Source organism: Barbus barbus (assembly GCF_936440315.1).
Source record: "Barbus barbus genome assembly, chromosome: 1".
Classification (NCBI taxonomy): domain Eukaryota; kingdom Metazoa; phylum Chordata; class Actinopteri; order Cypriniformes; family Cyprinidae; genus Barbus; species Barbus barbus.
In genome coordinates this window covers 43,821,572-43,835,993 of record NC_136729.1, presented here as the reverse complement: position 1 = coordinate 43,835,993, position 14,422 = coordinate 43,821,572, and the positions used below count along the sequence as shown (strand labels likewise).

At 36.0% G+C, this 14,422-nt stretch overlaps 1 protein-coding gene across 1 annotated transcript in view; it reads left to right on the top strand.

Annotated features, from left to right (window-relative positions):
- Positions 1-14,422, top strand: part of LOC306848361 (inactive ubiquitin carboxyl-terminal hydrolase 53-like) — a 48,634-nt gene that overhangs the window by 27,252 nt on the left and 6,960 nt on the right. Inside the window, exons 13-15 of the mRNA XM_079382864.1 lie at positions 2,867-3,004; positions 7,810-8,476; positions 10,109-10,176. Of these exons, the coding sequence (XP_079238990.1) occupies positions 2,867-3,004; positions 7,810-8,476; positions 10,109-10,176 (873 nt within the window). The remainder of the gene's footprint in view (positions 1-2,866; positions 3,005-7,809; positions 8,477-10,108; positions 10,177-14,422) is intronic.

The window sequence follows — 14,422 nt, the reverse complement described above, 5'->3', positions numbered from 1 at the left end:
ACAGCCAGAAACCTTGGAGTTGTGATTGATGATAAGCTGAATTTCTCAGATCACATTGCTAAAACTGCCCGGATCTGCAGATTTGCATTATACAATATTAAGAAGATCAGGCCGTTTCTCTCAGAACATGCAACACAACTCCTTGTTCAGGCTCTTGTTCTGTCCAGACTTGACTATTGCAATGCTCTCTTGTCAGGTCTTCTAGCCAATTCTATTAAACCTCTACAATTAATCCAAAATGCCGCTGCAAGATTAATCTTTAATTAGCCGAAAAGATGGCTCGTCACGCCTCTATTCATCAATTTGCACTGACTACCAATAGCTGCTCGTATTAAATTCAAGGCATTAATGTTTGCCTACAGCACCACCACTGGCTCTGCACCCCTTTACTAAATTCATTACTTCAGACTTATGTCCCCTCTAGAAGCTTGCGTTCTTCAAGTGAACGATGCATTATTGTGCCATCCCAAAGACACACAAAAACACTTTCACGGACTTTTTCATGAACTGTTCCCATCTGGTGGAATGACCTGCCCAACTCAATCCGAGCAGCTGAATCCTTACCCATCTTCAAGAAACGGCTAAAAACTCATCTGTTCCATCTTTACTTGACCCTCTAACTCTAGAACTCTCTGTTCTAATTTTATCTTATCTATATGTCTTTTTATTTAAAAAATAAATAAATAATAATTATCTGTACTGCATTAGGCTAACCAAGACTTGTAATAGCACTTGCACGTTGTTGCTCTTTTGTTGGTTTTGATTGCTGCTTATGTCCTCATTTGTAAGTCGCTTTGGATAAGTGTGTGTGTGTGTGTGAGTATGAGTATGTATGTATGCATGTGAGTGAGTGAGTATGTATGTATGTATGTGAGTATATATATGTTTAAGGTTTTATTTTATTTCAAGTGACACACTTTTTTTTTTAGTTTTAGGTATTTTTACTATTTTATTTCAGTTAAGGTTGATTTAATTTTAAGTAAAATATTTTTTTTTATTTTTTTTTTGTTGACTATAATAACCCTGGACCCAAAATACCCAAGAATGTCCATTATCTTGATTTTTTTCTGTGTCAGCCGTCCCAATCCTCATGCTTTTTTCATGAACAGTGCAATGGTCAAAATGTTCTCTCTAGGAGGCAACACTGTTCCCCCACAAAGTATTTTAATACCCAGAGGATCAGAGAGAGCAGCGCAGAATGTTTGGTCAAAGACCGATAAGAAAGACCTGCAGGGAGACGAATGGCCTCGTACTCCAGTAGCCCACATTCCTCTGTTATTACAAACCATAATGGCTTGATGCGTCTCTCTTTTTATTGTTGAAGTTTCCTCTCCACTAAAAGCTCTTAGATCAACTTTGTAATGGCTTTCTGTCCTTAGGCAGTGAAAATATTCCCTTTGTCTCAGCGATATAGATTATAAAGCCATGCAAAATTTGTCATTTTATTAGAGTCCTCACCGATGCAAGTGCAATTAATAGAATCTGACAGTAACTTGCTGGCACTTTCTGCTAAGTCATTACAATGAATTTATTTCATGGACATGTTTACATTGTTCTGACAGTGTTTTAAGCAGTCTGAATATAATATATAGTGACCTTAGAAATTATATGATACTTAAGCCACACTTCATTGTTAACACTTAATTGATTTGGTGTTTTGTTCATTTGTTTTTGTTGTTGTTATTTTTGTAGTTTTATATTTTGTGTGGGGTTTTTTTTTTTTTTTTTTTGCTCTGCATTTGTTTTTGTAGGGGGTTGTTGGTTCAGTTGTTTTTTTGTAAGTTTTGTTTTGCTTTTTTGTTTAGTTTTTTTTTGCTTTTTTTTGCGTTATTTTGTTTTGGAGTTTTTTTATTTAATTTGGGTATTTTGTATTGTTTTTTGCTTTTAATTTTATTTTAACTTGTTGTTTTGGTTCGTTTTTTTTTTTTTTTTGCTTTGCTTTTGTTTCAGGTATGTTTTTGTGCTGGTTTATTTTATTATTTTTTTGTTTGTTTTTATTTATTTATTTTGCTATTTTGTTTCTTGTTTGCTTTGTTTTTCTTTTGCTTTTTGTTCAGTTTTGGGTAATTTTTTATTTTTATTATTATTATTTTGCTATTTTGTTTCTTTTTTGCTTTGTTTTTGTTCAGGTTTCTGGGGTTTTTTTCCCCATTTTATTTTATTTTTTGTTTTGTTTGTTTGTTTTAATGTGTCTTAGATGTCCACATATGTCTTCGGGCCACTGTAAGAGTAAGCTTCACAAAGTTCAGAAGGAGATCTGTATCTTTTAAGTATGTTTGTGAATGTGAACTGTGATCGCTGATAGCGTGATGTTTTCTCAGCTGTGTCTAGTAACCCCTCACTAACAGACCGTTATGTGACTGCAGTGTGTTTGAGGGCAAGAAATGTCCTTTCTCTTTCTGTTATCCGTCTCTCTCTCACTCTTTTGCTCTCTTGTAACACTTCACTGCTTTTCTCCTCCAGCACAGCAAAAAATACTGAAACGCACACACATTGATTGCCGTTAAGGCTCTTAGACGCTTCCCAGAAACCTCAGGGGTGTATTTAAAGAGTGCAGAGGCCACACTTTCTCCCACCATCCCAAAGATCCTTAACTTCAAGTGTATTCTAATGCTTTATTTCAAGGGTGCTGCTTATGGATTTTACAGCAGACCCATAAACCATACTTGACAGTTTCTTTTAATGGCTACATTAACATTTCAGAATTCCTGTATCAAAAAAAGCACTAGATTGAGACCCTGATATATGATCATTTATAGTAAAGCTAATTACTTCAAGCTATATCGTTTTTAATACCTCTGTGGGACCTGTATATGGATTTTGCTGAAACATGCCACATTTATCCATATCCGTGTTTGTCTTACAGTGAAGATGAGCTTTGAACCGATTCAGAGTCGATTCAGAGAGATTTTGCGGGAGCTGCCGAAAGAAGGCCGTCCTATCAACCTTATTAAGAAGGACTCTGATCGGTCACAGACGAGACCAGAAGCACTGAGGCACCGGGGTAAGAATTTAACATCTTGACTGCATTACAGGAATAAATTACACCTTAAAATACATTAAATTAGAAAACCATTATTTTAAATTGTAATAATAATGTACAATAATACTGTTTTTAATGAATATTTGATCAAATAAATACAGCCTTGGTGAGCATAAAAGCCTTCTTTCAAAAAGAAGTAGTGTATTCAGGGTTTGAACAAGCACATTTTGCAACCATAGCAAGGAAATTGAATCAGTTTTGCTCTCTTGTATTCAATCAGGCCACTTTATGTCTTCTCAGTCCTCTTTAGAGAAGCACAGATGTGTGGTAGTTACACTCGGAGCTTTTAGCAGAGCTTTGGAGTGGAATAAACTCGCTCACAATGCTCTGCTGGTTCTTATGTAACCCGGGGTCAGCGAGAAGTGTTAAAAACACAGATTACCTCTGACGTGTGCTCCATCCTCACGCTGAGGACTGTAGTCTCTGTAACGGTTCCTCGGTCTCGCTTGTGCTTTTCCAGCGCAAATTAATAATGGGTCATTATAAAGTTATATTTAGATTTTTCTACAATTTGAATATCACGCAACCCTAAACCTGAGAGTTCAGGGGATGGAAAAGTAATGTTTTATTTTGTGCATTTTTATTAGTGTTTAATCATTCCTATCATAGTCAAAATTAAGCAGATGGCAGACAGCTATATATATGCACCTATCAGAGTTGGATGCCAAGTCATGTCACACATCCTAATGCAACGTAATTCCACCTCCGCTTCCAAGTTTCCAGGTGGTTTTATTATAAAGGAGTTTAATTCCAAATGAAAAATTACTACATTAACACATTGCATTAAATTTGCTGAAGAGATTAGATCCCGCACTTGCATAACCACACTAATGCAGGCTGAGGTCAGTGATACTCACTCAAAGGACCCTAAAGGCTTTGCTGGAGCCTTTCTAATGAAACGAGAAGGGACGCATGTCCATCAGATCAAGTCATCTGTTTTAGAAAAGATGAGCACTGCAGAGATATGTGTGCATCAGTTCTTTGTGTATGTAGCGTACGTGTGCTTCAAAGATGAGTATGAGCTCACTTTCTCAGAAGAAAAGGTACAAAGCTATCACTGGCGCAGTACTCTGAAATGCACATCTGTGTACTTTATTTAACTTTAAATGTTACCAGTGCTGTCAAACGATTAATCGCATCCAAAATAAACGTCTTTGTTTACATAATATATGTATGTGTGCTGTGTATATTTATTATGTATATATAAATACACACACATGCATGTATATATTTCAGAAAAATGTTTATATATTAAATATATTTATTTATAATATAAATTATATGAATATAGACATGTAATTATTTTCAAAATATATTCTTTGTGTGTATTTATACATAATAAATATACACAGAACACACACATATTATGCAAACGAAAATTATTTTGGATGCGATTAATCGTTTGAGAGCACTCGTCGTCGGCATCCTTCCGTCTACGTGAGACGATGGTGTAGTTTCCTGCCGCCACCTTGTGGCACTGGAGTGCCCTCTCCAGTGGAAACTACGAAGCCTGGGCAGGGTAATATGGAGAATCAGCTGTTGCCCGTGCAGCAGACTCCCCCTCTCCACGCAGCTGGTGGATCCAAGGGAAAGGCGAATGCCGATACAGCTTGGCACCAGCGGCGTCGCAGGAGTTGCCGGAAGGACGTTGAAGACAGTTGAAGACGCCTTAGGGACTCCATCTCCGGATTTGAAATCGGGGTTTACTCCCCTAGCCTTTCCCATGGGTGGGTATAGCCGCAAGGCAGCGGAGGTTTGGGATCAGAGTTTACCTTCTCCTAGATGGGCTACCAATCAAGGTTAACGAGCCCCGTCTGCCCGAAGCAACTGGTTTTGAGGCACCAGAGACCCGCCTTCACCCCTTCTCCTGTTAATTAAAACGCGGTCCGCCGGGCTTAGAAACTGAGCCACTCGGGAAGGCCAGGAGCTGGATTTTTGGTTGACAGAGGCTATCTGAGACGCACGCCATTTGGGCATTTCTGGAGAAGTGAGCGCTTATCTCCCACTTCCACCCCCGACTGTATCAACCTTGGACCACACAGTTTGAGAGCACTAAATGTTACATATTAGTACCTCAAAAGCGCATATTAGTAGCTTATGAACAGGTACCGCCCCAGTGACGGTACCTTTTCCTGAGAGTATAAAGGAATAGTTTACTGAGAGATTAATTTACTCATCCTCATGTTGTTCCAGACTCGTATGGCTTGCTTTTTATATGAAATAGAAAAGGAGAGATTTTGTAGAATCTGTTGGCTGCTCTATTCCATATAACGAAAGTGAATGTGCTTCTTAATTCAGAGTCTCCCTTTACTTTCATTATATGGGAAAAAATGGCTAGTACATTCTTTGATATTTCACATTCTGTATCGTACAGAAGAAAACAAGCTATACGGATTGAGTGTTTTTTTTTTTTGTTTTTTTTTTTAAGGTTAACTATTGCTTTAAAAGTAATCGTTTGTGGAAAAAAGTACACTTTTTAAAATCAGTACTACTTATGGGAAAATATACTTACATTTTCAGACACTTAATTGCGTGTTGTTTTAAATTTATATTAAATGAATTAGCTGAACTTAAGAGAGATTTTTAAATCTTATTTTTTTTATTAAATAAGTCATTATTACTTCAAGTGTTTATAAGTGTTTATTGAATTATAAGTTATAAGTGTTTATTGAAATCCGGTTAAAGTGAACTAACTAATTTACTTTAATGGAATTTCTATTAAAACTTGCATGTGTTGTATTTAAATATATTTGTAATTACACATCTGTAATGAAGTTGCAATTTACTTCATTTAAAATGTATTAATATTAAATGTAATGTTCAATAACACTACAGTTGAGATTATACGCAAGCATTTTACGTGTGCTTTAATATGTTAGGCAACACAAAAATAAGTGTAAAGTGCACAAAAAAAGATTAAAACCTAATGATTTAAAATATGCTTTAAGGTAAAACTTAATTTGACATTATTAAAAATTAGAATTTTTAAAAGTGTGTTTAGAAACACAATCACTAAAGTGTACTCTCTTTAAGTGGCCTTTTATTTTATTTAAACTAAGTACAAAGTAAAATTTGTTTTGTTTACTTTTAAGGTTTGAAGTACATTTAATACAATAAAGTGCATTTCTTCTCTAGCATGGTAATAATAACTGGGCCATGTAGATGTACATTTATGGGTATCACAATGACTTTTTCTCATGTGCAGTGAAACCGGTTCACCATATTGTGCAGGCGTCATGTGACCAACCATCTCCTTTTATTGCTCACAAGCTGTAAAATTGTGGTTTGCAAGCCAAGCTGCTTGACTTTGCTTTACCCTTTTTAAGTAGGTATGTGGCTTACTAAAGGCTTTTTAACCTTCAGCATCTCAGATCTCAGACCAGACTGCCTTCGTCTTGTAGAAATTTAACTTTGTAGGCTGTTTGAGAATTCATTATGCCAGATAATTAGCATTTTCAGTGTGTGTGACGGACACAAGTCAAAGTTGCATTAATATCTAATGAGATGATGCTGTTTTTTCAAGCTTGTACTGCATAACAATGTAGTGAAATTGGCAGTGGAGCAGTATGGATTTGCACTGCTGCAGAATCTCTATGCCTGCCCATTTAACCGTGCCAATATCAGCACTGTTCTGCCCAAAGAGAGTCACTCTGCCACCTTCACCAGAAAAAAGGTCATCCATGCTATTAGTGCAACCCCGCATATGTCAGAGATGGATGATTCTGGCCTGTAGACTGGAAGCGGGTTCAGCATCGATGAAATGTGTTTGTGTAATTTAAATGAACAATGTGAAACTCAACGAGGGCTGTGTGTTCGCACAGCGGCACAAAATAATTGTTTGGAAAGCTAAATGCAGTTCATACAGCTTAGAATTGAATCCTTACAACTGAAGTGTTTTCTTTTTTTCAGTGTTAATTTTTACATCATGAATTATTAATTCATAAATATCATTGTGTTTTAAGGAGTCATACCACACTTTAACAACTTAAACAAACCTTACCTTGTCAGAAAAAGGTCCGATTATTTGATATTTAAGAGACTTTTGACCTTGACCTTCTCAAATTATTAAATAAAATTATACAAACTAAGATATATGAGATAAATAAAACAAATTAATAAAATAAGTATATTTATAAAAAGTTAAATAATGTAAGTAAAATGTTCTTAATTCTGTTACATATTATATAAGTGTAACTTGAAAAATTGTGTAATTTTTTATTCTATGTAACAGAATAAAACATAATATAATATAATATACTTACATTATATTGTTATATAAATATATGTATATGTGTATATATGTGTGTGTGTGTGTATATCATTTTTAAAGATGATTTATATATATTCACACGTGTGTGTGTATGTAATGATTTTTGTGTACGTAAAGAACATTATTTTTTATATATTGTTTTTTGTACCCCCCCCCAAAAAAACAATCATTCAATTTAATTCACAAATTTAAAATCATGCTTATCGGATTTAATTGAATTTAGTTTGTGTTTTTGAACCATACAATAGGTCCAGCCAAGAAAAAGGCATAACCCATATGATAACTCTATTAACTGTGTACTTCTAGAAGAAATTGCTAATAATTTTCACCAACAATTACAAAGAAACAAGCCACGCATTGAATTAAACATGAAATTTTGAAGTAAAAAAAAGGAAATATTTCTTCTTGTAAACCTCCAATTATATATAAATAACTTTTTTTTTTTTTTTTACATTGCACCTGAAAAGCCGGTTGTAACTGTGTTTCTCATCTCCAGACTCCCCAGACAAGCCTCATTCCCGCTCACTGTCACCTCCGGAGAACGGCTTCAAGCATCTGGAGTCGCGGCTCTACAGCAGCCAGGGCAGGGGTCCGACGAAAGCCGAGCACTGGCCTGTTACTAACACTCAGTACAACCACGAGCCCCGCTCTCAGCCTCGCGTCCCGCTTCTTCCCCCGGTAGAGAGCCGCTCTCGGAGGCTGGATGTGGTCAGCGGCTACGATACGGACAGCAGTCAGGACTCTCGGACGTACGGAAACTCGCACAGTCGGCCAAATCGAGCATGGAGGCCGATGCGAGAGGTGCTTAACGTTGACAGCGTCTTAAACAGCGATAATAATCAAAACTGCCCCAACTTTCGCAGACAGCCCTTGAATCAGGACGGCGAAGAGTCGGTGGGGGGCCGACGAGAAGAACGCAAACCCAAGAGCTTAATGACGATTTACGAGGACGAGCAGCGGCAGGACATGGGCAGCAGGAGCTCGCTGGAATCAAGCGTCAATAATCTCACCATTCGGACTGATAACTGGAAAATCCAGCGCACTGAATCTGGATACGAGAGCAGTGATCGTCTCAGCAACAGCTCAGCAAACCTGGACTCTCCTGTGGTGGAGAACTTGAGCAACAAAGAAATGCAATCCATACCAGAACCAAACCTCTCCAGGTAAGAGCTACAGTAATCCTCAATTAGGAAGAACCTCAAGACGTTTGCATTGGTTGATAAGTGCCACTACAATGATGACATAAATGTGATTACAAGAGAAGAAATCAATATGAATTCAGTAACGACATGCGCTTAGTTGCACATCCCTGTTAAGTGTCATTTTGTAATGCTGGGAAGACAAATTTATATTTGCATACTCTACTATTTAAAGGGGTCATATGATGCGATTTCAAGTTTTCCTTTCTCTGTGGAGTGTTACAAGCTGTTTGTGCATAGATAAGATCCCTGAAGTTGCAGAGACTAAAGTCTCAAAACCAAAGAGATATTCTTTCTAGCAGTTAAGACTCTGCAACACCCTCCTAAAACAGCTCGTTCAAACACGCCCCCACATGTCTACGTCACGATGTGGAAATATCTGCGTAATGCGGCCCACATGTTCACGCAAAGAAAGAAGGGGTGGTTTCAGTAACCGCAGTAGTGTTGATGCAGTCGTGTCAGGGAGATTCTGTGTTTCTAGGCGAGAGCAAAAGCACTTTATTTGGCCTTCAGAAAGTAGATGCATTTAGGAATCATTAAGATTTAAATTGACAGAAATAAATTGATATTTTACAATATATTCAAATAGAAAACTAAATTATAAATTATTTTAAATTGTAGGCCTACTATTATTTCATTGTTTTACTGTTTTTGATCAAATAAATGCAGCCTTAGAAGCATAAGAGACTTATTTCAAAAACATTTAAAAAAATATATTTTGAATGGTTGTGTGTGTGTGTGCGCGCATGTTTATGAGGACATACATTTGTATAATGACATGGGTATGACAGAGGTATTACAATATGAAGATGGTTTATGAGGACACTGCCTATTTCCCAGTAATTAAAAAGGCTTAAAAAACATACTAAATGGTGTTTATTTTTTTGAAAATCTAAAAATGCACAAAGTCTCCTGTGAGGGCTAAGTTTAGGTGTAGGGTTGGTGTAGGGCAATAGCACACACAGTTTGTTCAGTATAAAAACCATTACGCCTATGGAGAGTCCCCATAAACCACAAAAACCAACGTATGCATGCATGCACCCACTTTTTTTTTTTTTGCTGAATTAGTTTTTTTTTGTTTTGTTTTTAAACACAGTAAACATCATGCAAGACTTGCCTTCTGTGTAAGCGAAGAGTGCTTTTTCAGTACCATCTGAATGATTTTCTTTGTCAGATATGGTATCAGGTTCATGTGTAGCTGTTCATATCATGTTGTGAGTGTGAATCAGAGTACATCATGTCACAGTTATGTTAGGTGGAGGTGTTTACGTCATTCTATTTAACTATTTTATATCTTAGAAAGGTTAGGCTTGGGACGAACTAATGCAGACTGACTAAAGCGGCGTCACACTCTTGTGTACTTATGCATTACTTTATGCTTACCACGTTTTTGACTTGACAACCCCAGCTGTGTGTGGTGGTCAATCTGTGGCTTTTAGAATTTCTTTTGATTTCACAAATTCATCAATATTACAAGTTCACCAAATGTGATCTTTAATTGGTGAAGGGAGCGCAGAATCTACTGTGACCACCAGGGAAGTCAAGCACAGCACTGCTGAAGAACACTATTGACTTCAATGCATTGTGTATTTTTAGGGAGCCTTTCTACCAAAGGAGGTACGAGGATTCAAAGGCCGAGATCTCACCTTCGTCCATTATCTACAGTAAGTGCTTCTGAGTTGTTGTGGGGTTTTTATGGATATCAGACATTACCAAAACATTATTTGCATAGCTTCTAAGGCAGCATATTAACTTCTATAGAACCGCTGCCATGGAGCAGTGTTATTTTAGCATTAATTATGTACTATTATAGTATTTATTCATGTTTTGAAAGGTTTTATTTTTGTATTTTCAGTTTTCATTTTAAGTTTTTGTAATTGTATGTGCTTTTGTCTTTTTCATATGTATATGTGTGTGTGTGTGTGTGTGTGTGTGTGTGTGTGTGTGTTCTATTTAGCTATTTATTTCACATTTTCATTTATGTTTAGGTTTTTCCATCAATATATTTTATTTCAGCTTTATTTCAGTTACTGAAAATGTTTTTTGAATAGTTTGAGTTAACAATAACAAACTGAAAAGTAGTGACTGGTTTTTGAATGTTAGCATGCTGTAAACAATGTTTGATGTTAGCATGTTGTTAAACTAAAAGCATAATCTGTCACTCTTTGACAGATCTCACCACAGAGGCTCGGGGTCAATTAAAGTCACACACACAGTGTTAAACAACAGCTACCAGTCAGCTTAACACTTCAGTAATGAGAAGAGCAAACCATTATATTATTATCTGAATTGCTGAAGTAGACAAAATCAACCTGAGAGTCCAAGCCTCTCAACCGTGCCTTGCTGTACTGAAAACATCATGAGCTTTGGAAAACCAATGTTTTTATTGTTAACTAAAACTATTCTGAACGGTTTTGATTTAATTGAAAGATATAAAATGAAAATTGTTGACTCCAAAAAACTTCACTAACACTGAAATATAAATGAAACCTAAATAGAAATATTACACAAAAAAAAAAAAAATTAAAAGTGTGGGGGGGGGGGGGGGGGGCACTTTAAATTACTTGAAGTTTAACAACTAAAACTAAAATTAACTGAAAGAATATAATAAACTCAATTATAATAAATGGAAAATATAAAAACAAAACATTATTTTGGGGTGGTAAACATTGACATGGGGTGGTGATGGCGCAGTGGATAAGACACATGCCTTTGGTGTGAGAGACCCGGGTTCGAATCCACTGTGAGACACCAATGTGTCCCTGAGCAAGACACTTAACCCCTAGTTGCTCCAGAGGCGTGCGACCTCTGACATATATAGCAACTGTAAGTCGCTTTGGATAAAAAGCGTCAGCTAAATGAATAAATGTAAATGTAAATGTAATTATTCAAAATATTAATGAATACTATAGTGTCATATAAATAAGTGAAATGGCAGCGTGGCTGTTGTCAGATGAACTGCTGAAGTGAAGGGAGCACATGGGGTGGTGTTTGGGGACTAATCATTTGTCCTGCTTGTCAGCGCTGGGAGCTGTTTGCGTGTGTGTGTGTGTGTGTGTGTTGTGATGGGCGGGGCGTTTACCCCAGCTCTAGGTGCTTTATGGGAGCTTTATGGGCTGAAGAAGTGAAGCAGAAAGGACAGCTCTGAGGGCTGTGTTCTCTGCGAGCCTTAAAGGCTGTTTTCACTGTGGCGCGAGCGTTGAAGCGGCTCTGTGTTCCTTTGACATTAAATGAGTGGGGAGGAGTTAGACAGGGAGGGATGCTGGATGTTTATATTTATGTTATATTGTGTGTGTGTGTGTGTGTGTGTTTATAGAGAGAGAGAGTGGGAGTACACATTAATTTGGATATAAACATCCTATATATAATAGTGTCATCTTTAATTTTTATTTATTTATTTTTTTAATTTGCTGCAATATTCAGTCACATTTTATGTCCAGTTGCAGATTAAAATTATATTGACAGTTCTTTCCAAATGTCATTTTGGAATTGGTTCAAATGTGCTGAGTGTTGCCTTTCAAACTGGCCTGATTCCAGGAGCCAATAGAGCAGAAATCATTCTGGAAAGCAAAGAGGGAAAAAAAGGAAAATAAAATAAAAAATTGGAAAATTACTCTATTATTATTATTATTATTTATTTATTAATTATGATGATTCATTCATTTCGGTGTCTGTATATATAATTATTATATTATATATTTATCATAATTATATATTTAATTATTTAATGATTGCAATATTAGAATAAATATGAATAGATAATTTAAGAAATACTAATTAAATTTTTGTAAAAAACACTCTTTTAGCCACACAATTTATAATAATAATGTGTGATGTGAAATATAACACCTAAGTTACTTTTAAATTATACAACAATAGATATATTGTTCAAAACACATTTGGACACTTTTATTTGTCAAACGTACATAATGTGATAAAATGTTACATTTAATGTTACCTGCAGTTTCTAATTCATGAGTGAAAATCCTCACTTGGAGAACTGACTGCAGCCACTAAAAATCACCTTTACACCAGCTGGATAAAAGTAATTTCAAATAATAATAATAGTAAATAATTGTTGATTGTAATTAATTTAAAGCGTTTAAATTCATACATTAAGTGTGACTTTCATGTCGAGAGATTTTTTGGCTGCTGTTCCTGTGTTCATATTGCCAAGGAAGGAAATGACAAATCCCATATTAACAACCCAGGCTTTGAGTAAACAGTGCTGTTGAACGTTGCCCTTGTTTGATCAGAAGTGAACTGCGGAGGGTTTCTTTTTAAAGCACTGTTTGGCTGGATGTGTTTTAAATGGCAACTATCTGATTGTGTCTGTAGTGTGTTGTTTAGTATCAGTGCTGCGTAAGATGCTCGTAAAGGTCAGAGCAGCAGGAGTTTCTGAAAGTTCAGCGTGTTGAACAGACAAACCCCTGACAGGTGATCTGCTGCTGTTTGGTCTCTATGGATTTAAACAGACTCGCTGTTCTTTTACAGCATTTGTGTTTCTGTCTGTAGACAAACAAATCTCAACAAAACATGTATGAACACATTTCTACCTACTTTGTTTGTTTGTTTGTTTGCTTTTTTTTAAATATGTATATTACCATTTATTTACTTTTAAATTTTAATTAGTTAATATCCGTTTATTTGAAGTAAAAGTGCAATTTTATGCAGTGTGGTTAACTAAATTACTGTATTAAAATGTTCATTTTCAGGCATTTAAATACAGATGAAAAATAAAATGTAATATTAGAAGAAAAACTAGAAGTCTTGGCTGAAACTGGCAGAGGTTTTCATACTGAATTGCAGTTGGTTAAAACTGATGCTGCATTTTATTTACCGCTTAACCAAGTCCAACATGAAATTGCACTTGAAATTGAAATGATCTGTTTAAAACCATAGAGACCAAACAGCAGCAGCGTATTGAAAATGCTGATATTTCCTTCTTGTTTTGGTGTTTGGCCCAGTAAATGTGAAGGTATGAATACATTTGGGAGTTTGCAGCGTGTTGTTTCCTGTAAGGCACATTACGAAGAAACGCTCTCCAAGTTGCGTTTAAGAGAGATCCTGTTGCACTGTGGAAAATATTTATTCTTAGACATCGGTAACTATTTTCAGCAGGTCGACAGATCCAGTTCAGTCTTGTCTGATGTGATGCATATCTATCCGTTTTTATATTTGCATGCATTACTTGGCAAGAAATTGCCTGTGGAGTCGTATTCCCTTTCAGAGGTGAATGAAAAAGATTAATTTAGCTGTAATACATTAATTATGCACTCCTTATAAGATAACGTACTGTATGTACCAGCTATGCCTTCAAGCCCATCTGAGTTGTTTTGTGCTTGATTCATTCAGTGGAGTGTAGAGAGCAAGTGTGTGTCGCTCTGTGCTGAGCTGGCAGTGATCTCATGTTGGTTTAGATGTTGAGTGTTGATCTACGTCAGTCTGATCGCTGCAACTTCTGATTCTCATCCGTCTGCACATGTGACGGCCGTCTGTGAGCTCCTTTCTTCACGTGTCGGGATGCATCGTCTAGGCTAGGGCTTTAGGGAACAGGAGTATTAAATGAATAATTGTGAATCAGGCAATGCTTTTAAATTATGAGTCAGGAAATGCTTTTAATATAAAACTTTTAAAAAAAATGAAAAAAAAATTTTTTTATTGCACCAGCTGGTGATAATCTAATTTATATTTTCAAATGTGCAATTTTATTTAGTGTTACTGTATTCAAAAGTTATTTTTCGTAATTGAAATAAAGCTGAAAAAAATCAAATGTAAACATTAGGTTAAAAACTGTAATGAAAAGTAGGAATTGAGCCTTGGCTGAAACTGAAATAAGTTTGTGGAAATACTAAACTGACTAAAACGGTAATTAAAATAAATGTATATAGAGTTGCAAAAATGACAAAA